We start from the raw sequence: 24000 nt of genomic DNA, 5'->3' as shown, positions 1-24000 counted from the left end.
GCCCCATCTACGAGCCCCGCCCACAGGTTCCACCCCGCCTACAGGCCCCGCCCCGGTGTCTGGACCCACCCACAGCCTCTGCCTCTGCCTATCGGCCTGCCCCATCTACGAGCCCCGCCTACAGACACTGGCCCGCCCCATCTGCAAGCCCCGCCCCGGCGACTGGCCCCGCCCACAACCTCTGGCCCTGCCTATAGGCCCCGCCCCATCTACTAGCCCCGCCCACAGGTTCCACCCCCGCCTACAGGCCCCGCCCCAGTGTCTGGACCCACCCACAGCCTCTGCCTCTGCCTATCGGCCTGCCCCATCTATGAGCCTCCCTACAGACACTGGCCCGCCCCGAGACAGGCCCCGCCCACAGCCTCTGACCCTGCCTGTCGGCCCCGCCCCGCCCCGCCCGCGAGCCCCGCCCACAGGCCCCGCCCCGGCTGGCTCCGCCTCGCCACTGACCCTGTCCCCCTCCCGCAGGGCTGCTCCGCGGCGCGCAGGGCCCTGGCGGGTCCCCGGCGCTGCCCCGCAAGCAGCGCGACAAGTCCCCGGTGGGGCTGCTGGACGACGGGCGCGAGGCGGGCTTCGCGCGCGACCGCAAGGGCGGCTTCTTCAGCTCGTTCATGAAGCGGCGCAGCGCGCCCGCCCCGCCGCGCCGCAGCAGCTCGTTCCGCGAGATGGAGCCGCCGCCCGCGCGGAGGCCGGAGCCGCCCGGGGAGGACGCGGGCGCGGGCGGCTGGGCCGGCCTCTCGGGCTTCTTCACGCCGCGCCTCATCAAGAAGACGCTGGGGCTGCGCGCCGGCAAGCCCGCGGCGGGCGAGGACGCGGCCAAGCCCTTCCCGCGCTCCAACTCCACGTCGTCCGTGTCCGCGGGCCCCGCCGAGCAGGACCGCCTGACCATGACGCTGCCGCGCAACTGCCCGCGCGCGCGTGCGCCGCTCGAGAGGACCGCGTCGTCGGCCGCGTCCCCGCCCGAGGACGCCGGCGACGCGCCGGCCCGGCGCCCGGACGCCGCGCGGCCCCGCGCCAAGCTGCTGGCGCGCGAGCGGGACCGGGACCGGGACCGCGATCGGGAGCGCGAGCGCGAGCGGGACCGGGACGCGCGCGCCGACGACGGCGGCGGCGGCGGCGGCGAGGCGGGCGCCTGGAGCCACAAGGTGCCCGTGCTCATCTCGCCCGCGCCCGAGCGCGGCCCGGGGCTGCCCCTCGTGGGCACCGACTCTCAGGGCAACAAGTTCAAGCTCCTGTCCGAGCACCCGGGCGACAAGGACCGGCCGCGGCGCGTGAAGCCCAAGTGCGCGCCGCCGCCGCCGCCCGTGCCGCGCCCCGAGGACCCCGCCGCGCCCCCCGTGGCCGCCGCCGCCGAGGCCCCCGACGCCGCCGCCGCCGCGGGGAAGAGGCCGGGGCCCGCGGGGGGCAAGGCCCCGAGGCCCGCCCTACCCCCTCCGCAAGTGCCTCCGGCCGCGCCGGCCGCGTCGCCCGCCAAGCTGGCCAACGGCACGGCGGGCGCCAAGGTGGCCCTGCGCAAGACGCGGCCGGCGGCCGAGCGGGGCCCGGCCGAGAAGGTGAGCCGCGAGGCGCTGCTGCAGTGCGCCGACCTGCTGTCCAGCGCCATCGCCGAGCCCGTGCCCAACAGCCAGCTGGTGGACACGGGCCACCAGCTGCTGGGCTACTGCTCGGGCTACGTGGACTGCATCCCGCAGACGCGCAACAAGTTCGCCTTCCGCGAGGCCGTGAGCAAACTGGAGCTGAGCCTGCACGAGCTGCAGGTGGCCCCCGCCGCCGCCACGGCCGGGGGCCCCGGGGCCAGCCCCGCGCTCGGCCACCTGCTGTCCTGCGTGCAGGAGATCAGCGACGTGGTGCAGAGGTAGCCGCCGCCCCCGCCGGGGCCTGGGAGGCGCGCGTGTCCCCGTGTCCCCGTCCTCAGCGGCCGAGCTCTCACGTTTACAGGGTCATCTCAGTTACCGAAGGGCAAAAAAAAAGCGAACAGCGGACCCCGATTCGGAGGCGGGGTTGGGGGGCCGGGCACTCGCCCACCGGACCCGAAGCCCAGGTGGCACCTCAGGGAGCGCCGGCGGGCACCCCGGGCCTGTCTGATCGGGGGCGCGGTGGGCACGGCGCAGAGAAACGGAAATGTGCTGGAGACGGTTGGTGAGCGCGGTCACGGCCGAGGTCATCCCGGTGAGCAAGGGCACGGCCAGTGTTGTGTGGGCAAGGTCATGCCGGGAACCCCAATCAGGGCACTGCCGTGTCAGTGCAGGAAAAGGGGTGGCGCGTGGAGGCCGTGGGGGTCCCACCCGCGGGCGAGCGAGGCCCCAGATTCAGGGTTCGGGAACGTGGGTCCTGCACACATCTCAGGGCAGGGGGCACCTCTGCCCCCGCCCCCTTCCCCCTCCCCACCAGCCGGACGCCAGCTTGTCTGGGGGGTCCGGCTTGGCTCTGTGCCAGGTCTGTTCCAAGGGAGCTGCTACCGGGCACGCGGGTCAGCGTGTGGGTCGCGGGTCACCCCTCCTGCCATTCTGCACCTGCCAGTCCCGGGGCCACGGTGGGAGTGACCGCTCCCTCAGCCCCTGGAGACTCCTGGCGTCTGGAAAGGGGGAAGGGGGCGTCTCCCTAGCCCTCGGTCGGGGTGTGTTCGGGTAGGGAGCCCCCCAATGCCACGCTGCCCTGATGGCTGACGGTCCCTCTGTGGCTTTGCGGCCAACGGGGCAGGTTGGAACCTCAACTCTGGAGGTCGAGCGAGCACTGAGGCCTGGCCCCAGGAAAAAGCTGGGGGTGCTGGAAGCAGCCGTGCGGGCGTGTCCTGCGGGGGTCCCGGCCCCTCCCACCCTCCCCGTGTCCCTCCAGAAACTTCAACCCATTTCGTTGCGACTTGGGAGGGGTCGCCAACACCCGGGTCAGTTGCTGCTTTCTGGGTGGGCTCCCCGCTCCCAGGTCTGGGGGTGTGTGGGGAAGGGGTCCCAGTTCTGCAGGGGCGCCTGGCCAGTAGCCTCCCTGCCCCCACTTCCCTGTCCATCACCGCTGCTGGGACTGGGGTCTCGGGGGCAGCTCAGAGGCCCTGTCCCCTGGGCTCGGGACGCGTGACTCAGTTAGCCTTTGCCCGGTCGGCCACCATCCCCGCGCGTTGCGTGTCTGCGTCCTCCCCGAGACGGGCCTGGAGGGCTTCCTGGAGGCAGTGGGCACCGCTTGGGGCTTCCACCTTAAGGCTGGCCCTGCCGGGCAGTTTCCTAGCGGAGCTCGAGGCCGTGAGAGCGAGTCGTCCTGGGCCCGAGGGGCGCAGCCGGCAGGGAGCAAGGGATACTACTGCAACTACCTCAGGGTTGGAATGTGCGCGGGATCATGGGGGTCGCGGGGGGGGGGTCGCCTGCCCTGCTGCTGCTCACCCTGGGACCCTGCGCTGGGGGGAGAGGTCGCGCCCTGCTGGATCCGGGGGGGCTCCACGGAGGCGCGTGGGGGCCGGGGTTTTGCACCTGTGCCCACTGCGGTCCGAAACTGGGGCCCTCGGGTTCCTGGCGGGTTGGGGGGGCCCGTCGTGCCGCCCTGAGAATCACTGCCTGGAGCGGCCGGCCAGACAATCAGTGGCCAGGGCACGCACTCGGGGGGGCCCCCGTCGGCGGCACTCAGCACTTTGAGGGGACCCCCCGCTGCCCAGCACACGCCCACAGGCTCAAGCCCGACATCCCGCCTTCCGGGACACTCGCTCCGTCTGAAAAAGCACTTTGAGAGAAAAAGCACCGAGTGTCCGGGTCAGCTGAGGCTGTCACGCGTGTCCCTGGTCACCAGTGGGGACGCAGACCTAGAGGCCGTATCCCCCTAAGGGGAACAGCTGGGGTGCAGAGACCCCAACCCTCTGGGGTGCCTGCCGAGTCTTGACAGAGGCACCGTGTGCGTGTCCCCAGAGAAGCGCTGTGACATGTGACACCTGGGCGCCGTGTGGCCAGACCGTCCTGCTGGGCTGTTGGTTTGGGGGGGGGGGGCAGCAAACAGCCAGGTGACCTTGGTACCAGTGCACTTTGGGGGTGATTTTTCTGACTGCGGGAGGTGGCCATCGGCTACTTAGGGGCACACAGCCTGTCCCCCCCACCCTGTGCTGGCCGGGACTGTCATCTTGCTGCGGTGACTTGTTCTCCCTGACTCAGGGGTTTTTCCGGGCGCTCTGGGGCCCCCCTGTCCCCCAAGACGGTGGCCGCTGGCTCTCGCCTCGGTGCAACTGCCAGGACAACTCTGTTGTCCCCTGCTGGGGCACCCCGGCGGTCCTCCGGGCACCCCCCGCCAGTTCTCTGCCTCCCGGGGCCTGGTGTGTGCGGAGGGTCCTTCTGCCTGGCCCTTGGGCATCCGTGCCAGTGGTGCCTTCTGGTGCCGACTGACCGGAGCACGCGTGGGCGAGTTTGGGGGGGGGGTGTGCTCCCAGCCCCCCACCCACCCTGCAGGGTCAGCGGGACGCCCTCTCCAAGTGCACTTACTACTTAGCCCCAACGCCCACTTGCGCTCTCGGCCGTGACCCCCCCCCTTTGTCATTCCCCCCACCCCTAGGGCACAGCTGCCAGGTGCTGGGGTCTCGGACACGCTGGGGGACTGGGAGGGATGGACTGGGGCTGGGGTCCGAGCTGGGATTCGCCCGTCAGATGCGTGACTGCTGGCACGTGGTACCTGTGAGCACACAGGGGCGTGACCTGCCGGGGGACGGGGCCCCAAACCTGACCTGTCCCCACCTCTCCGGGCCCCTCGTGCCTGGACGTGCAGTGACCTGTCGGGCCCCCGGGGAAATTAGGAACCAGCAAGTGAGGTACTTGGAGTCTGGAACCCTCAGCTGGGGGTTGGGTTCCTGGCCACACCCCACACTCCCCGGTGCCCCCCGTCCCGTCGATCCTGGACTGGCCGAGTGGAGGACCCCCACCCCCGGGGCAAAGCCAAGTGACCGTCTCACAGCTGCTGACGGAATGCGACTCAGACCCCCGACACAGGCGCCTCAGCTGATACCAAAGGTCCCGCCCTGCAGGGGGCGGGGCGAGGGGTCCTGGCGCCGTGGGCAGGGCTGAGGGGTGGCGGGTGGGCGGGACACACTCCGGCCTTGTCAGGTATCTGTCCTTAACTGTCCTGTAAGATACTTTCAGCTGTTCTGTTTTCCTAATTTAATGCTCACCCTTGTCTGACTGTGAACTGCTAACAGTGTTAAACTTGATGTAAATAAAAGAGGGCCCCTCCCCGCAGGGGAACCCGCGCGCTCTGCCTCCGTGTCCAGGCCCCGCCAGACCGCGACGGCCAGCGCTGGCCGGAGGGGGCCCTGGGCCATGGGGGGGGGCAGCACCCGGGAGTGAGCTGACACCCTCGTTCCTTCTCTCCCGGAGCCTCGTCTTAACTGTTGGGGTGGGTGGGGGTCACTCCTGGCTATGCTCAGCGCCTGGGGGGCCCCTGCGTCTTAACTGTTGGGGTGGGTGGGGGTCACTCCTGGCTATGCTCAGCGCCTGGGGGGCCCCTGCGGGCGTCCGGGTGTCCTCAGGTGCCCCTGTGGCATCTGTTCATACTGTCCCCAGGAGTGGGGGATGGAGAAGGCACCTCAGGTTGGGGTCTGGGCCAGTTGCTGGTCCTGGAGCTTCTGTTCAGACCAGGGCAGCACCAGGTCCCCCGACTCTGCACATCTAGTGGGGCTCAGAGGCAAGAGGACATCAAAGAAGAGAGGTGGTAAGACGTAGGGGGCCCCCCGGCACCGTGGGGCATGTCCCAGAGGAGGCGGGGGTCTCAGGTCGGGGCATGCGCCTGTCCTGGTTCCATCTTGACTGGGTATGGCCCTCATCATCAGGTGTTTTTTGCTTGCTTGTTTTGGCTTTTGGGGTCACACCCGGGGATGCTCAGGGCTGATTCCTGGCTCTGCACTCAGGGATCACTCCTGGCGGTGCTCGGAGGACCCTAGGGGATGCCTGGGATCGAACTTGGCTCCGCACCCAGGAGTCACTCCTGGTCATTCCTGGCAGTGCTCGGGGGGCCCTATGGGGTGCCAGAGATCGAACCCGGGTCGGCCACATGCAACAGAAACGCCCTCCCCGCCGTGCTATCGCTTGACCCCGTTTTTCTTTTTGCTTTTTGGGTCACACCCGGCGATACTCAAGGTTTCTCCCAGCTCTGCACTCTGGGATCACTCCTGGCGGTGCTCGGAGGATCCTAGGGGTTGACGGGGATCATACCCGGGTCATCGGAGTGCCAGGCCAATGCCCCACCCGCTGTGCTATAGCTCCGGCCCCCAGCATCACAGCTTTTGAGGTGGCTTGCGGCTGGGAGAGACCCCCCTCAGCATTCCGGTGGCAGTTGAGGCCGCGGGCTCTAGAAAAATACCAGCTTTAATCTGTCCAGGGTCGCCCCGCGTCACTGTCCTCCCATCGGCCGCCGTAAGCACCAGGCTCCCGCGGGCGTCACGGCGACAGGTAGCTGAGCCTCTGCGAGACGGACTTGCAGCCCTGCGCCGAGAAGAGCGGCTGCTCCCTGGGTACGGTCACCAGCGCGGTGGCCAGCTCCTGCAGGGCCGCGTCCGGGCACGGCTGGCCCCGGGCCGCGCAGGCGTCCAGCGCGCACAGTCCCACGTGCCGCGCCTCCAGCGGCAGGAAGGGCACGAACAGCTCCACCAGCCGCTCGCGCACCAGCGCGCTCTGCCCGAAGCCGCCGTCTGCAAGGGATCGGGGGGAGGACGCACCGTCAAGTCAGGTCAGGTCAGGCCGGGCCGCGGGGACCCCCACCGCTCCGGGAAGCCCCCCTCCTCACTTTACCTGTGGCCATCTCGGCCTGCAGGCGAGGCTCCAGGTGCTCCAGGGTGATGTCCTCGCGGGCCAGCCCCGCTCGCAGCAGCTGCAGCACCGTCTCACTGATGGCGCTGCCCCCCAGGTTGCTGGAAGACAGGTGGGGGGCTGGCTGGGACCCCAGCACGCCCGCCCCGCCTGGGGGCCTGCTCGCCTCACTTGGACCCCTGAACCTGACCCCCGAAGATTAGGGCATGCTGAGGGATGAGGAATGGGGAAGGTCCCTCTTTTTGCTTTTTTTGTCCCACCCCGAGATGCTCAGGGGTTCCTACTGGCTCTGCACTCAGGAATTACTCCTGGCGGTGCTCAGGGGACACTATGGGATGCTGGGGATCGAACCCGGGTCGCCACATGACAGGCCAACACCCTCCCCGCTGTGCTATCACGCCAGCCCTGGAACTTCTAATTTTTTTATTTATTTATTTATTTTGCTTTTTTGGGTCCCACCGGCGATGCACAGGGGTTCCTCCTGGCTCTGCACTCAGGAATCACTCCTGGCGGTGCTCGGGGGACCCTAGGGGATGCCGGGGATCGAACCCGGGTCGGCTGCATGCCAGGCAAACGCCCTCCCCACTGCACTGTTGCTTGGGCCCCGGAAGGCCCCTCCGAAAGGAACGTCACCCCGGGTCCCCGCCATAGACACCTGCCACCACCTACCCCCCAAACTTCTGACCAGGCTGGTCCAGTCACAAGGGGATGGACAGATGGACAGTGCTTGGCCAAGCAAAAGGGACGGGTGAACCTGCCCCCCAAATAGGGAAGGCCCAGCCATTGCCCCCAGGACCCATGCCAGGAGGAGACAGACCCCTGGGAGCTGGGGTGGGGGGTGAGGCCGGGGTGGAGCAGCAGAGAGAAGCCCAGGGTCTCAGCAAGCCCCCCTTAGCAAGGCCCAGCAGAACGGCTGCTGGCGGACACGCAAAGGCACAGCAAGTCCTGTGCCCAGCCCCAGGCGCTGTCCCCCGCGCCTCCAGCCGCTCTGCAGGCAGAGGGTGGGCGGCAAGAGCTCTGTCCCCAGACCCGCAAACCTGCCGGCCAGGACTTCACAGAAATGCTCAGACACGCCCGAGAGGCAACGGAGCCGCCCGCCGAGCCCAGACCCTCTCCCCAGGCGCCTCTGGGCGCTGCACCCCAAAAGTGCAGCCCGCGAAAGCACCCAAACACGAGGTGCCATGGGGGGGCGGCCACCCCGCGGGAAGGCCGCCCCCTGGCGGCAGGGCTGAGAATTGCACCTCCACCCCCTCCAAGGAGAGGAACGGCCAGAACTGAGCCCTCGGGGGGCCAGGCCAGCCCCTGCAGGTGGGACCCGCACCCTGGGAAGCCCCGCCCTTTCCGACCGGGGAAGGGGGGGGCTGGACCGTCCCACGCGCAGAGCCCCAGCTGCCCGGCGCCCGCCTCGGCCTTGGAGCGCCCCCTCGCGGCCAGGGGTCAGCTGCAAGCTCCAGCAAGCCAAGGGGTCCTGGGTCCTGCCCCCCGCCCCGCGCCCCAGGCTCACCTGAGGAAGAGGAAGATGGTGTCGGAGTCCCCGGGCGCCTCGGGGTGCTGGCGCTCCAGGTGCGGCCGCAGGGCCTCCAGCAGGCCGGGGTGCAGCTTCTCGGCCTCGTCGAAAATGAAGAGGGTCTGGCCGCAGCGCCCTTGCGTCCCTCGGATCTGCCGGGCCAGCAGCTCCTGCACGCGGGCACTGGACGGTCAGCGCTGCCCCGCTCCCCGCTCGCCTGGAGCAAACGGAGCGGGTGGGGGAGGGGGGACGGAGCGGGCGGGGCCTCTCACCGGGGTTATAGACTGGGCGGAGCACCGCCCTTGGGTCCGGGAGCGGGCGGGGCCTGTCTCAGCGAGGCCCGGGAGTGGACGGGGCTCCCAGCGCGGCCCGAGAGTGGGCGGGGCCTCTCGGCAACGCCCAGAAGTGGGCGGCGCTCCCGGGGTGGGCGTGGCCTCCCGCGAGGTTTGGGGGCGTGGGCGGGGCCCCAGTGAGGCCCGGGAGCGGGCGTGGCCCCCCAACGACACCCAGGAGTGGGCGGGGCCTACCGGCGAGGTTTGGGGGGAGTAGGCGGGGCCCCAGTGAGGCCCGGGAGTGGGCGTGGCCTCCCAACGACACCCAGGAGTGGGCGTGGCCTCCCAGCCCGGTCCGAGAGTGGGCGGGGCCTCCCAGTGGGATCCGGGTGCGGGCGCGCGGGGCGTCCAAGAGGGGCCCGGGAGTGGGCAGTGTCCCAGCAGCGTTTAGGGAGCGGGCTGGGCCCCTTCCCCACTATCCCCACCAATCCCCCGCTTGGGTCCGGGAGGGTGCAGGGCCTCCCGGCGGGGTCCGGGAGTGGGCGGGGCTATGCTGAGCCTGGAGGGGCACCCTCGGGGTCCGGAGCGGGCGGGGACGCCTGCTCGGGACCCCCCCCCCCCCCAATTTGTGCCCAGAGTCCTCGCCCTGACCCCGGGCTCACCCCCCGCGGCCGCCTCCTGGAGGGGGACACCCAGAGGCCGAGCAGCACGGGGACAGCACCTGTCCGGCCACTGCTGGCCCGCCACGGGCGGTTCGGGTGCCGGTCCCCAGCCCAGACCCTCCGGCCCCCCGGATCCGGGAGAGGCAGAGCAGAGACGCGGGTCGATCCCAGAGACATGGATCCGCACAGAGACATAGACGATCCCGGAGACAAGGATCACGGCGCGGGGCCGGCGCTGGGGTCAGCAGATCCGAGCCCGGGTCCATCTCCCGCGACCCATTGCGGCCCCCTGAGCCCCTCGGCACCCCTCAAGGTCCCCTGAGCCCTCCCCCAGCCCCCGGAGTGATCCCGGAGGGCAGAGCCAGGAGCGAGCGCTGAGCACGGCCCGGTGGGGCCCCAAAACGAAACCAAAACCAAATGGGGAGCGGAGCGTGTCCAGGCGGGAACTGCATCGAGCCCCGACTCCGCACCCGGCTCTGAACTCCGGGGTCGTGTCCGGACACGGGTGTCTCTTGTCACCGGGACGGTGGCAAAGGCTTCCGGTCCCCAGTCCTACCCCAAGCCCGGTTCTAGACGCCCCCCTGGGTTCCGGCGCCCCTCCTAGCTCCCAGCACCCCGTGGGGGTCTTGGCGCCCCCTCGTGGGTCCTGGTGCCCATTTCCCGGGTCCTGGTCCCCCTCCTCGGTCGCGGCGCCCCTCCCGGGTCCCAGCAGTCCTGGTGGGTCCCAGCGCCCCTCCTAGATCTCGGCACCCCTCGGGGGTCCTGGCGCCCCTCCAGAGTCCCGCACCCCTCCCGGGTCCTGATGCCCCCTCCCGGGTCCCGGTGCCCCTTTCCCGAGTCCCAGCCCCCCTCCTCGGTGCCAGCGCCCCTCGTGGGTCCCAGCACCCCCTCCCGGGTCCCAGCACTCCTGGGGGGTCCCAGCGCCCCTCCTAGATCTCGGCACCCCCGGGGGTCCTGGCGCCCCTCCAGAGTCCCGCACCCCTCCCGGGTCCTGATGCCCCCTCCCGGGTCCCGGTGCCCCTTTCCCGAGTCCCAGCCCCCCTCCTCGGTGCCAGCGCCCCTCGTGGGTCCCAGCACCCCCTCCCGGGTCCCAGCACTCCTGGGGGGTCCCAGCGCCCCTCCTAGATCTCGGCACCCCCGGGGGTCCTGGCGCCCCTCCAGAGTCCCGCACCCTCCCGGGTCCTGATGCCCCTCCCGGGTCCCAGCACTCCTGGGGGGTCCCAGCGCCCCTCCTAGATCTCGGCACCCCCCGGGGGTCCTGGCGCCCCTCCAGAGCCCCGCACCCTCCCGGGTCCCGGCCCCCTCCCGGGCTGACCTTGTAGCGGTCCAGGTGCCGCGGGTGCGGGAAGTGCAGCGTGGCGATGAGCACCCGCACGCAGGGGCTGCGCAGGCCGGCGCGGAAGAGGCGCTCGGCCAGCATCCCCGCCACGAAGTTCTTGCCGGTGCCCGAGCCGCCGTGGAAGGACAGTGCCAGGGCCCGCCGGGGCCGCGGCTGCGCCAGGTGCCGCCGCACCGCCCTGGGCACCAGCTCCCGCGCCAGGTGCTGCCCGTGCAGCCGCAGCCTCAGGTCGGCCTCCAGGCCTGCGACGAGGGGGGCGGCCGTGGGAGGGTCTTCCCGGCCCTCGGGGCGGGCGTGACCACCCCACCCCACCCCACCCCACCCCTGGGCAGGGTCGCACCGGAGAGGTCATTGATGTGGTCGCCGTCGCCCTCCAGGAAACGGTGATACCAAGTCGCCAGGACGTCCAGGTACTGCTGGCCCGGCAGCGGGAGGCTCCAGCCTGCGGGAGGGCGCCGTGAGCCTGGGGGGCGGGGCGGGGGCAGAGACCCCAGACCACGCAAGCCGCTGGGACAGTTCCTCTGCCTGTCGTCACCCGGGCACGGGAAGTGGCACCTCCCGGGAGGAAGCAGCCGGCGGCCCTGGGTCCCAGCAGGGGCAGCGGGCAGCCCCTCAAAGCCCTGCCCCCCCAGTCCAGCAGAGGCTGACCACAGCCAGCAAGTCGCCAAGTGGACTCTGCAAACAAAAACGCTGTCCCGGGAGCCGGGATGAGCTCGGGACGGGACAGTTCCGGCCCCCACCCCAACGCGGGGGGCATCCGGAGTCCGGCCTGCACCCGCTTGAGACGGGCAGCGGTGGGGGGAGGGGAGCTGACCCCACCCCGCGGCCGGCCTTACCCGCGTCCTCCTCGCAGTCCTCCGGCCACACGTGGCAGCTGAGGAGCGTCCAGTAGCGGCGACAGAGCGCGGCGGCCTCCCGCAGCCGCTCCTGCATGTCGGGCCAGCGGCGCCCGGCTCCGCCCGCGCCCGGCTCCTCGGCGTCCGCACCCGCCGCTCCCGGCAGCAGCAGCAGCAGCAGCAGGAGGCAGAGCCCGAGCGGGCACCGCGGGCCGCGGGCCATGGCCAGCGCGCCCGGGTCCGTCCGGCGCCGCCGCCGCCCGCCTGGCACTTCCCGGGCCCCGTGAGTCCCGGGAACCCGGGCGGTGGGCGTGGCCCAGTCGGTGGGCGTGGCCTGCCGGCGGCCTTTTCAAGCGGGCGGCGATGGGCGTGGCCTAGAGGTGGGTGTGGCCCGGTGGGCGGGTCTTCTCTGGCCCGTGAGCGTATCCTGGCCCTCAAGCCGGCGGCGCCGGGCGTGGCCTGGGAGCGGCGGTGGGCGTGGCCGCGCTCCGAGGTGGGCGTGGCCCGGAAGGCTGGCGGCTCTCGGCGGTGGGCGTGGCCTCTAGACTTCCGGCGCTTCTGGGCGCGCCGTTCCCGGGCGCAGGACCCGGTTCCCGCGAGTGCCCGGAACCTTAGCCTGGGTGCAGCGGCGAGGCCAGGGTGGACTGTTTGGGGGGTGATGAAGTCCGGCCTGGGCACAGCCGCTGCCAGGTCCCCCCATGGCTCTGGAGATGCCCAGTAAGGGTCCCCGCGCCTGCAGGCCAACTTGTGGTGGGGGGGGTCGCCGTGGACTTCCCGGAGGAGACAGCAGGCGCTGCAGCGGCCACCGACCACCCCCTCCAGGGCCCTGGCCGCCGCCCCCACGCCCCAGAATTGGGCTCCCCCCACATCCTGCGCTGGGGAGGGGGCTCCTAGGAAGCCGGGAGGTTCTTGGGCAAAGCTTGATTTAGGACATTTACCCCCCTCCCCCGCCTCTCCCCAGGAGTAGGGGTCCGCCAAAGTGAGGCCCACGCAGAAACGAGGACCCCCCAATAGTTTTCAGACAAGTTTGAGGGTTCATTCCCCGAGGCTGGGGGTCTGCGGGGGCGGAGGAGCAGCGAGAGCTCAAGGACGGTGGGGCCATCTAGAGGCCGGACTGAGAACTACAGGGCGCTCGGATCTTCCTCAATTGGGGTGACCCCGGGAACTGCCACAAATACAGAATCTCGGGCTGGAGTGATGATAGCACAGCGGGGAGGACGTTTGCCCAGCATCCCATATGGTCCTCCAAGCACCAGGAGTAACCCCTGAGCATCACTGGGTGTGATCCAAAAAGCAAAAAAAAATACAGAATCTCAGACACTTGGGGCTGGAGCAATAGCACAGCGGGTAGGGTGTAGGGCGTTTGCCTTGCACACAGCCGACGCGGGTTCGATCCCCAGCATCCCATAGGGTCCCCCGAGTACCGCCAGGAGTGATTCCTGAGCGCAGAGCCAGGAGGAACCCCTGTGCATTGCCGGGTGTGACCCAAAAAGAAAAAAAAAAGGAGGCTGGGGTTGGGGGGTTAGGTGTTGGGGGATGGTGGACGGATGGGTGCTGGATCATTGTATGACTGAAACTCAATTATGAGCAGTTTTGTAATGGTCTATCTCACGGATATTCAGTTAATTTTTTTTAAAAATTGAAATAAAGTAATTCAATCAGCATAATCAATGGCAGAATAAAACGCAGTACTGCTACATTTAAAAAAAAAAAAAGCACGTTTTGTAGGAAGTGGGCACACGCCTGCCCAGAACCCAACCTCCCCAGCGACTTTCCTGGACCCTGCTGGGCATGAAGCCTTTATGTCCACATGGAACTGGCACATAAAAAAAAAACTGCAAAGAAGGAAAAGTTCCAGGACTCACCTAAGATACACCCACTCCCTGGCCCCCATTCCTTCTTCAACTCGAAGCCTGCCCTCAGTTCTCTGCACGGTCATCAATTGACACAGTTCCAGGCCTCTGGTGAGCAAAACCAGCTCTCTTCTACCGAAAGAACAGACCCTTTGAGGAAAAGGATGTTCACGATTGCAGCAGGGCCTCTGGCTCCCAGTACCAGGCCCAGAGGCTTAGCAGAGACCAAGGTCCAGGGGTTGGAGCGATAGTACAGTGAGTAGGGCATTTGCTTTGCACGCAACTGACCCGGGTTTGATCCCCAGAGTATCATATGGTCCCCCATGCACCACCAGGAGTGATTCCTGAGTGCAGAGCCAGGAGTAACCCCTGTGCATTTCCAGGTGTGACCCAAGCCCCCCCCCAAAAAAAAAAGACCAAGCACCTGCCTGTTTGTGTGGCTGAAAGTACCCACAGCTCTGGCCTGGTTGTTGGTGAGAGTCGGTGCCCAGGAGCAGTAGGGTCTCAGCTCACCAATGGCACACAATTGGTGTGGAGACTCTTAACCCCTGGGATTTTGTGAGAACCTCATTTGTCCAACCACGCTGAAGCTAGGGGGGAACCACTATTCTCATCTACAAAATGCAAGGAGCAAAAAAAAAAAAAATTTTTTTTTTTTTTTGCTCGAGCACCCGGCAAGCTACCGAGAGTATTCGATATGCCAGACACAGTAACAACAAAGTCTCCAATGGAGACGTTACTGGGCCCGCTCGAGCAAATCGATGATCAACGGGAGGGCCTTTACTTTACTTTTTACTTTTTGCTTTTTGGGTCACACCCGGCGATGCACAGGGGTTACTGGCTCTGCACTCAGGATTTACTCCTGGCAGTGCTCAGGGGACCATATGGGATGCTGGGAATTGAATCCAGGTCGGCCGCGTGCAAGGCCAATGCCCTACCCGCTGTGCTATCTCTCCAGCCCCTAAAAATCTCACTTTTGTGTGCAAATAATAATCTGCTGTGTGGAACTTCAGGCCCCAGCTCCCACTAGTACTTAAGGGCTAATGTCCAAACCTGACACGAGGAAAATGCAGCAGTTCTAGGCAGCTTTTGGCAGAGGTGTCTGTGCTCAGGGCTTGACTCCTGGCTCTGTGCTCAGGAATCACTATCACTCCTGGCAGGACTCGGAGGACCCTGTTGGTGCCAGGGATTGATCCTGGGTCAGTCACCTTTCTCAATGGACTCTCTAGTCTCAGTACCACTGTTTTTTCTTTTTGGGTCACACCTGGCGATGCTCAGGGGTTACACCTGGCTTTGCACTCAGGAATCACTCCTGGCGGTGCTGGGGGGATCATATGGGATGCTGGGAATCGAACCTGGGTCGGCTGCGTGCAAGGCAAACGCCCTACCCACTGTGTCACTGCTCCATGCCCCCCATTTATTTTTTTTGGGGGGGTGGGGAGCAGCATACCTGGAGATGCTTAGAAGCTACTTCTGGCTTTGCACTCAGGAATCACTCCTGGCAGTGCTTGGGGGATCATATATGATTCCAGGGATCAAACCTGGGTTGGCTACAAGTGCCCTAGTCTCTGTACTATCTCTGCAATGCCCTCTCCTCCCCCACCAGAAAAAGGACTTAAGAACTCTGCCTAAGGGCTGGAATCCCAGTATCCCATACTGGTCCCCCAGCAATTCCTGAACACATGCCAGCCAGGAGTATGAACACTTGTCAGGTTGGCCCCAAATCAGCACCCTGCGTGGTTGTCTGGCTGAGGGTTAGGATGCCAGGTTTTAAGAGTTAAAAATTGAGTTTTCTTGGGGTCAGACATATAGTATAGTGGGTAAAGCACTTACCTTGCATGTACCTTTGGTTGCCGGAACCCATATGTTCCCGAACCCGTCCATATATGATCCCTGAGTATACATCAGGGATCAAGTAAATCCTGAGCATAGCAGGGTGTGGCCCAAAATTTAAAAATAAATCAGGGTGTCAAGAATCACCAAGGAAGGCTGTAGCAATAGTACAGTGGGGAGGGCGTTTGCCTTGCACGCAGCAGACCTGGGTTCGATTCCCGGAATCCCATATGGTCCCCCAAGCAGCACCAGGAGTAATTCCTGAGTGCATAAACCAAGAGTATTCCCTGTGCATCACTGGGTGTGACCCAAAAAGAAAAAATCACCAAGGATTGGGCCCAGGTGATACAGCACAGTAGAGAGGGTGGTCTGTCTTGCTCGTGGCCAACCCAGGTCCAATTCGCGGTATCTCAGGATCCCCCAAGCACTGCCAGGAGTAATTCCTGAGTGCAGAGCCAGGAGTAACCCCTGAGCATCATCAGTATGACACCCCACCCCCCCAAAAAAAATCCAAAGAACCACCAGTGGCCAACTCTGCCTGGACTCAATGGCACTGCACCACATCCTCTAATTTGTTTCCGCTTAAGAGGGTGCAGGGCGAGGTCCTGACTAGAAACACAAAAGCTCCTAAGGATGAGCCTGTGGAAAACGGTTCACAGCCTCAACCTGGGCCTTCTGAAAGCAGAGAGGTCTAATCCCTCTCACACCGTAAGCCCCCCTGGGAGGTATTCTGTCCCCTCACCAACATCTAGAAATGTGGGGAGGCCCCTGCAAAGGAGAGAAGAGAGAAAAAGATGCTACATCAAAGAAACTTTGGTACATGTACAGAATGAAATACTATGTAGCTGTCAGAAAAGATGAAGTAACGAAATTTCCATACAAGTGGTACTACATGGAAAGTATCATGCTATGCAAAATGAGACATAGAAAGACTGCATTCATCTGGGGAACATAAAGTAACAAAATAGGAGACTAACACCCAAGAATGGCTGAGATTAGTACCAGGAATTTTACTCCATGGCTTGGAGGCCAGCCACACATGCTAGGGGAAAAGGGAGCTCAGATCGAGAAGGGAGCACCAAGTAAAGGGTGTTGGGAGGATCCTCCCAGGGTGGGAGAAGCATGCTGAAAGTAGACTCTAGACCGAACATGATTGCCACTCGATGCCTCTTCTGCAGGCCACAGCACCCAAAAGGAGAGAGAGAACAAAAGGGAGTGCCCTGCCACAGAGGCAGGGTGGGATGGGGGGATGGGGGGTCGGAGGGATGCTGGGATCCCTCCCGTGGTGGTGAGAAATGGGCACTGGTGGAGGGATGGGTACTCGATCATTGTATAATTGAAACCCAAGCACGAAAATCTGTAAGTCTACAACTGTACCTCATGGTGTTTCACTAATTAAAAAAAAAAAGATGCTACATCAACCCTTATTAAAATCTTTATTCATTTTTTCTTCCAGGCTCGAAACCTGGAGAAGGTATCAGAAACGCGCCTCTGCCGGTAAGGATGTCTCCCCCAGCACAGCCCCCTTCAGCAAATAAATTAGCTTCCTAGTAAGTCACTCCTTGTTCCCCCACCCCAAAGTCTGCATTCGAGGGTAACCTCTTGCTCCCCTCCCACAGAAACCGCCACCAGAGCAGCCGCCCTACCTGGCACCACACAGCGGGAGGCCCTCCAAAAGCCAAGTCTCAGGGTGTCCTTGATGTGGCACTGGCTGGCCCCCCAGGGGCGCTGACCCAGCAACGGCATGGCCCCGCTTCCCAGTCGACCCGGGTTGGCGCGCCAGTGTAGGACCCTATATGCAGTCTTGTGTCACATCCTCTGGTCTCTGCCACTGCCTCCCTGTGCCGGGAGAGGAGAGACGGGAGGAAGATGGCGGATGGGCACAGAAGGCTAAACGTATCCTTTAGTTGGTTTGGTGTCACACCAGGCAGTGCTCGGGACTTGGCATCGTGGCCAGGGATTACTCATCACTCCTAGTGGTGCTCGGGGACCTTGGGTGGCGCCGGGGATCAAACTAGCATGGTCTGCATGCTAGGCAAATGCCGTAACCCCTGCGGCATCTCTCCAGCCCTAATTTTTTTTTTAAAGTGAGATTGGAGAGATGTCAACGGACCAGAGAGCAATCTTTGCAGGCACGAGGCCTGGCTTTCACCCGAGCACTACAGAGGGTCCCATAGCACCACCAGGAGCGACCCTGGAGCACAGAGCTGGTAATAGCCCCCTGAGCACCATCTCGTGTGCCCTCAAAACCAAAAATCAAGAGAAAATGGGTTCTCTGCAAGGACGCACAATGCCTTCAGGTGACACTGAAAATCTGCCATGTACAGGGTTCATCTTTCCCAAAATAACATGCAATAATTTGACCTGAATTCTTTCGTTCCCCCCTTAAATTTCATTGGGCGTTATTAATCCTGAGTGCAAACAGGGATAAGTGCCTTATTAAGATAGTATCGAATATATAATATTCGGAGCAAATCAGATCCTGTCTCTGTGTTTCTGCACAAAAAAAACCCAAAATATTTACAACTCACAAGATAGCTTATTTTGGAGAGCAATTTTAGAACAAATCCTAATTCCCTCCCTTCCTCACTCCAACTTGGAAACAGACCGAGCTGAGGGGTGGGAACAGGAGAAAAAAAAATGGGGATGGTTCTGATTTTCCTGGTTTGGTATTCAAGTGGATTCCCTTCCCCACCTCCGGCTGTCAGCCTGGCATGCTGACCACTGTGCAGGCCCCTGGACTCAGCGAATGGGACTCTCTTGCTTTTCTAAACCAGAACGTCATGCCTGGGACTTTGCAAGCCACAACAGCTGGTTGTGTCCCGAGATTCTGGACATAGAATGCAAGTTCAATATGCTCCAATCAAACTTGGAATACTCCACTCCACTCTCACGGAGCCCTAACTTCAACCATGACCAGCTGAACAGTAAGACCCTAAGTTTGAAATTCAGACCCAAGTCAAACTTCACCTTTCCTGACGCGTTTGGGAAGTAGGCAAGATCTGTCAGGGCACTTCCTCTCCTGCGCTTCTCTGGGCAAACGTCTTGTGCCAACCCGAGGCATCAGGCCCCAGGAACATTTCTCACTGGCTGACCAGTGAGAAATGCCGACCCGGGCCGACCCCGGTTCGATTCCTCCGCCCCTCTCGAAGAGCCCACTACCGAGAGTATCTCGCCTGCAGGGCAAAGTCTGGCAAGCTACCTGTGACGTATTTGATATGCCAAACACAGTTAACAACAAGTCTCACAATTTGTTGTGAGATGTTACTGGTGCCCGCTCAAGCAAATCGATGAACAACGGGAGGACAGTGCTAGAGCTGTGGCACCCACCACACACACACACACACACACACACACACACACACACACACACACGCTGTGACCCAGTGGTTCCTCTAAGTGGAACCAACACACACACATATGCTGTGACCCAGTTCCTCTAGCTGAGTGGAACCCGGCACTGCATTCCGCCTGAAGCTCTCACTGACACGGGACACAGCTGTTCTGGCAACTGCTTCCTGCTGCCACATGTGATTTTTGGGGCCACGCTCAGTGGTGCCTACAGCTCTGGGGTCACGCTCTGGCTGTGCTCAGACCCTGTGGCTCTGGGAACTTAACCCAGGTCGCCCACATGCCAAGCCTGAACACAGCCTTTAGAGCCGTCTCCCGGGACCTTCCGCCAAGATCTGTCTTCTGAAAGTCAACCTCTTTTTTTCAATAACCCACAGTTCTTGGGTGGGTCTCAAAAGTACGAATCCTAATTTCACACACACCATTTTGTCTTTGCCACGATCTTTCAAGGCGAGAAAATCAGGGTGAAAACTTGGAACCAATTTTGAAAGGGCAGTTGGCATCAAATGCACCCAACCCCTTCAATTCAGTATCTCCGTGTGACCAAAGACCAGGGGGCATAGCGGGCCATCAGGAGAGGGAGTGACAGCGAGACTGCCCTAACTAGGGGGCCAGCTCCTCCACCAGACACGGGAGTGGGCCCGTGTTTGCACAGCGCGGATCAGAGATGGTAGAAAGAGACACAGAATGTTCTACAGATGGGCTCAGGGTGCCACAGCAAACTGAATCAAGAGTTGAGGGGTTGACAAAAATCCAACAGCCCCCGGCTGCTCCTGGCCACCTCCCTCCTTTTAAGGCTCAGAGACTCCATAGCTTTGTTTCTTCTTGGCTTCCGCAGGGCACGTTCCCCAGCTAAGATCCAGCCACCAGCAAGCCGGGCCCCGTCACCTGTCGGAGCCGGCTGGCGTTTCCCACGAGAAAGGCACACCCGGGACGGCCATCTCTGGAGACGGCAGCGCCAGGGAGTCAGGGCACGTGGCCAAAAGGCAGAGGAGGTGGCGGAGAGGCGCGGCGGCGGGCGCGGGAACCGGCTCCTCTGAGGACTGGCCGTCGCGTGCTCGGGCATTTCCGTAAGCGTCAGGGCAGGGCCTGAGACAGCTGTTCGGTTCACGCGGCCCCACGCGGGCGCATCCCCTCTGCTCCCACCGCGTGCGGGTCGAGGTGGCAGAGCCCGTTTCTCACCAACCCGCCTGTCCCTGGTGCTGAGAACATCACGGCACCCCAAGTCACAGAGAAGCCGAATGTATTTCCTGCCCCGGTCCTTCGAGTCTACGCAAGCCCTCTCCCTCCCCGATGCCAAGTGTCACCTGTCCCGCGCCTCAGGCTGACTAGTCTCTGTGAAGGACTTAAGAGACTGCAGAAGATTCCCAGGAAATCCACAGGCGTGGAGAAAGGTCGGGAAGGCGGAACTCCAGTCCCAGCCGGAGCACGGCCCAGGCCACCCCTCAGTTTGTCCTTTGGCATGACCCTCTGTGAGGTCCGTTCCGGAAGGTGCCCGGGCCGAGGGGACAGGCGTATCAGCAGGAACGCTCCCATCGTCTGCGATGCAGAGTCTCTGCTTGAGCTTCTGCAATAGCAAACACCCGAGAAACGCCGGGCCCCGTCCCCATCCCGTCCCTCGAGCTCACGGCAGCCGGCTGCTGTCCCGGGCAGCTGGGGCGGGGATTGTGCTGTTTCTTTCCCTGGGAAATCAGTGCCGCCGGCATGCGTGGCAGCTACAAGTGTGACAGTGGCATCCTGTCCTCCACCAGCACTGTGTCCAGCCCGAACTGGTCGGTGCACTGCTTTACGGTGGCCAGTACGCTCCGCAGCCGCTGCTCCAAGGCGTCCAGGTGAGCATCCGAGAGCACGGGGGAGATGGGGTCGTGGGCCATGGCGGACTTGAAGGCTGTCTTCAGCACCCCGTTCTTCAAGTAGTTGAGGCGGTTCCAAGTGGAGACCCGGATGCTGGAAGGCAGAGTGGCATGGCACAGTTAGTACTTGCCAAAGTGCAGGAGTGATTTGGGGGGCCCGGGGACGTGCTCAGTGGGAGAGCGCCTGCCTGGGACTCGGGAGGCCCCAAGTTCAAGGCCTGGCCCGCAAGGCAAGGGTGGAGCTCCTGGCCCAACCTCCACAAGCAGAAAGGAGGGGACGAGACAGAATTGTGCAAAACACTTGGCTGGAATATATGCATGCATGCGTGTGTGGTGTGTGGGGGGCACAGAGTGAGCCCTGCATACCACTAGGTGTGTCCTCCACACCAAAAAGACTTAGCTCTATGCTAACAAGAGTTATCCTGGGGGTTGGAGTGATAGCACGGCGGGTAAGGCATTTGCCTTGCAAGTGGCCGACCCGGGTTTGATCCCCAGCATCCCATATGTTCCCCTGAGCACCGCCAGGGGAGATTCCTGAGTGCAAAGCCAGGAGGAACCCCTGAGCATCACCGGGTGTGACCCAAAAAGCCAAAAAAAAAAAGTCATCCTGAGCTGTGGGTGATCTCATTTCCTTCTATATTTGTTTTTTTTTTTTTTTTTTGGTCACACCTGGCAATGCTCGGCAAGTTCCTCCTGGCTCTGCAGTCAGGAATTACTTCTGGCAGTGCTTGGAATACCATATGGGATGCCGGGGATTGAACTCAGGTCAGTCGCGTGCAAGGCAAGCCTCCTCCCCGCTGTGCTATCACTCTGGTGCCTCTTTATAATAAAGACTTAACCCAATAACCAAATGCCTATGGAAAAAGTTATTTTTGTATGTTTCGCCTACATGTGAATAAGCATCACTGCCATTCAGAGAACTCGAAACAGTTTTGGAACTTTGGGTTGCCTGCTTCTGCATCACTGCTCGGGCAACAGGAAGCACTCCAGGCTGGTGCTGCCCGAGCCCAGAGGCTGGTGGGGGGGGGGGGGGTCTGGGGGGGTGCCCAGACATCCGGCGAGTGTGACTTACATGCAGCACTGATAGAGAGGGGCGAGGATGCTTCTCTCATCCAGCGCGGGGTTCCCGAAGCTGAAAGGAGATGAGAGGGATGGAATGAGATGCAGACACCAGCCCCCCTCTGCATCAAAGTCACGGCACGTGCTCCAAGAACCCAGATGTGCGCCTGGATGATCCTCTGTGAGAAAGGAAGAGGGCGCCGGGGCCAGCATGTTCCTTATCGGGACCTTCCTCCTGATCCCGGGGGCGCTGACACAGAACCCCGTCTGAAGACTCTGGGATGGCAGGCGACCAAGAATGCTGCGAGTGTCAGGTTCCCGCAGACAAGCAGACGGCCAGCACTGCTCTGCTCGACTGTCACAAGGAAAATACCCTCATGCCCCAGCCCCTAGGAGGAAGCTCTGGACCGAAACAACGGCTCCGAGAGGCCGAGCACGCGGGCTCCCAGAGGACGAAGTCCAGTGTCAGATCAGATTCTGGACATGACAGCGGGTGGAGGCTACTGCATAGCTGCAGGCCCAGACGCGAGTAACGGTGACCGTACAACTGAAAGGAGAAGGCTCCGGCTCACACGCGACACTGATCAGAAACATAGGCAGGGAGGAGCCTCCGCTGGCATCTGGTTCCAGACCCAGTACCACCTTTGTGGAAGATGGCAGGGACACGACTGTTCACCCAGCCTCCCGGGCGGGGGACACGCCTCTCCTACCTCTCGGCTTACTCTATGCCCCTCAAGGGTGACAGCTGGGGCTTGAGCCCAGGGAAGTTCGCTACTCAGCACACACACCCGCCCTGTGCGGGCAGGACTGAGCATGCACGCTGCAGGGTGCCAGCAGGAACGTAACATGCTCTTCCCTCTTCGAGAGCCTGGCCCGGAAGGACACGGTTCTTTCCACGTGATCAATAACCATCTGCTCTTCTTCCCAGGAGAGCCAAAGTCTAGGCCTAGGAAAGTCGTCCCAAATCCTCCCAATCCATCCATTTTCCCACTGGATAAGCCTGTATGGAGAGGACAGATGTACTGACTTTCCTTTTCTTTTTCTTTTTTAATATTTTTAATGAATCACATTTAGATGCAGTTACAGACTTACAAACTTTCATGATTACGTTTCAGTCATACAATGATCGAGGACCCATCCCTCCACCGGTGCCCATTCTCCACCACCAATGATCCCAGTAACTCTCCCGCCACCCCATCCCATCCCCCCCACCCCGCCTCTGTGGCAGGCACATTCCCTCTTACTCTCCCTTTGGGTGTTACGGTTCGCAATATGGGTACTAAGTGGTCATCATGTTCGGTCCAGAGTCTACTTTCAGCATGCAGCCCCCATCCCAAACGAGTCCTTCAAGCAGCCTTTACTCGGTGCTGCCCTCCCTTTTTTAGAATGACTCTAGTCTTGAAGGTACACATTTCTCAAGAAACTGCACCACAGTCAGAAGGAGACCGTGAGGGGGGACAGAGAGAGACGTCGGAGCTCTGTGGCCACTGTCTGGCAGGCGTGGGGGTCCGGACCCACCTTTTGGCATTGTCCAGCAGGATGAGCATGCTGGCGCCCTCGTCGTCCTGGAAACTCTCGTAGTGATGGCGGTCGGCATTGCCGATCAGGTAGTCGAAGACGGCCGTGTCGATGATGTCCAGGAGGCGCGGGCCTGAGTCGTAGGGGGAGGTCTTCTTCACCGCATCACAGTAGCTCTCGTCGTATTCCCACCTGGAGGTGACAAGGAGCCCCGACGTCGCCACGGCACGTGAAGGCCTGGCGGGGTCCCCACCCCTCCACAGTCCCCGAGCCCAGCACTTGCCTGGCCAGCTTGCCCTCTCGGTAGGTCCGACCCCAGGGGTGCCGGTGCTTCTGCAGGGGCCACACGTCGGGGAGCCAGAGCGTGACGGAGCCCTCCATGGTGTCACCGTCTGCGCAGGCTGGCTCAGTCTCGCGGCAGTAGTAGCACTTCCCGTAGAAGCAGGTGTTGTTCCCTAAGGGAGCGGAAGGAGCTTAGGGAGGGACCGCGTGCTCCCCACAGCACGGAAAAGAAGGGCTCATCGCCCACACACCAGCACTCCACACTGAGAACACGGGTTCGGATCCTGGGTCTGTGGCTGGCCTCCCTGTCCCTGGGCTGAGTACAGCCACTGTGGCCCAGAGTAAAATGACAATTTTTTTCTTTGTTTTGGCTTTTTAGGTCTCACCCGGAGATGCTCAAGGCTGACTCTTGGCTGTGCACTCAGAAATCACTCCTGGCGGTGCTCAGGGAACCCCATGGGATATTGGGGATCGAACCCGGTCGGTCACATGGAAGGCAAATGCCCTCCCTGCTGTACTACCATTCCAGTCTGAAACAATAATTTCTGATATTTCTGATGGGATCAAGTCAAATTAGTTTTTATAGCATAAACATCACAAATGTGGAATGCCTCTGAATTGATTGAAAATCTTTATCTAGCAAAGTTTCAAACAGTTCTGTAGCTGGTAGATTGTGGATTGGTTTCTGTTTAGTGTGTGAAGTTAAAAATACTAAAAAGGAGAGACGGGGCTGGAGCAATACCACAGTGGGGAGGGTGTTTGCCTTGTACGCGGCCGACTCGGGTTCAATCCCCAGCATCCCATATGATTCCCCGAGCACTGCCAGGAATAATTCCTGAGTGCATGAGCCAGGAGTAACACCTGTGCATTG

The 24000-nt window shown here is 62.8% G+C and overlaps 3 protein-coding genes across 4 annotated transcripts in view; 1 reads left to right on the top strand and 2 right to left on the bottom strand.

Annotated features, from left to right (window-relative positions):
- ABL2 (ABL proto-oncogene 2, non-receptor tyrosine kinase) overlaps positions 1-1921 on the top strand; it is a 63758-nt gene extending 61837 nt beyond the window's left edge. The window contains exon 11 of the mRNA XM_056107328.1: positions 469-1921. Within this exon, the coding sequence (XP_055963303.1) occupies positions 469-1859 (1391 nt within the window). The 3' untranslated portion in view covers positions 1860-1921. The remainder of the gene's footprint in view (positions 1-468) is intronic.
- A 4384-nt stretch (positions 1922-6305) lies between these two features.
- TOR3A (torsin family 3 member A) lies at positions 6306-11651 on the bottom strand. Its single transcript, XM_056107325.1, has 6 exons — positions 11381-11651; positions 10885-10986; positions 10521-10786; positions 8269-8441; positions 6747-6865; positions 6306-6646 (listed from the first exon to the last, which is right to left on the bottom strand). Exons 1-6 carry the CDS (start codon positions 11601-11603, stop codon positions 6396-6398), a joined length of 1134 nt encoding a protein of 377 aa, XP_055963300.1. The 5' UTR covers positions 11604-11651; the 3' UTR covers positions 6306-6395.
- Positions 11652-19716: 8065 nt separating this feature from the next.
- Positions 19717-24000, bottom strand: part of FAM20B (FAM20B glycosaminoglycan xylosylkinase) — a 209886-nt gene continuing 205602 nt past the window's right edge. For both annotated transcript variants that reach the window (XM_056107321.1, XM_056107322.1), the window contains 4 exons: positions 23131-23302; positions 22848-23039; positions 21343-21402; positions 19717-20364 (listed from right to left, as the gene is read on the bottom strand). In XM_056107321.1, coding sequence (XP_055963296.1) covers positions 20133-20364; positions 21343-21402; positions 22848-23039; positions 23131-23302 — 656 coding nt within the window. In that variant the 3' untranslated portion in view covers positions 19717-20132. The remainder of the gene's footprint in view (positions 20365-21342; positions 21403-22847; positions 23040-23130; positions 23303-24000) is intronic.

Source organism: Sorex fumeus, unplaced genomic scaffold (genome assembly GCF_029834395.1).
Source record: "Sorex fumeus unplaced genomic scaffold, SorFum_2.1 ptg000161l, whole genome shotgun sequence".
Taxonomy (NCBI): Eukaryota; Metazoa; Chordata; class Mammalia; order Eulipotyphla; family Soricidae; genus Sorex; species Sorex fumeus.
Note: the sequence above shows the minus strand (reverse complement) of the source record. Positions and strands in the feature narration are given on the sequence as shown.

Bases quoted from the DNA above. Each gene is read 5' to 3' on its own strand.
- TOR3A (XM_056107325.1), bottom strand. From the start codon at position 11,603: ATGGCCCGCGGCCCGCGGTGCCCGCTCGGGCTCTGCCTCCTGCTGCTG. The intron at 10,787-10,884 runs GTGCGACCCTGC...CCCTCGTCGCAG, and splicing joins CCACATCAATGACCTCTCCG to GCCTGGAGGCCGACCTGAGG. The intron at 6,866-8,268 runs GTGAGCCTGGGG...CCTGTCTTCCAG, and splicing joins ACCATCTTCCTCTTCCTCAG to CAACCTGGGGGGCAGCGCCA.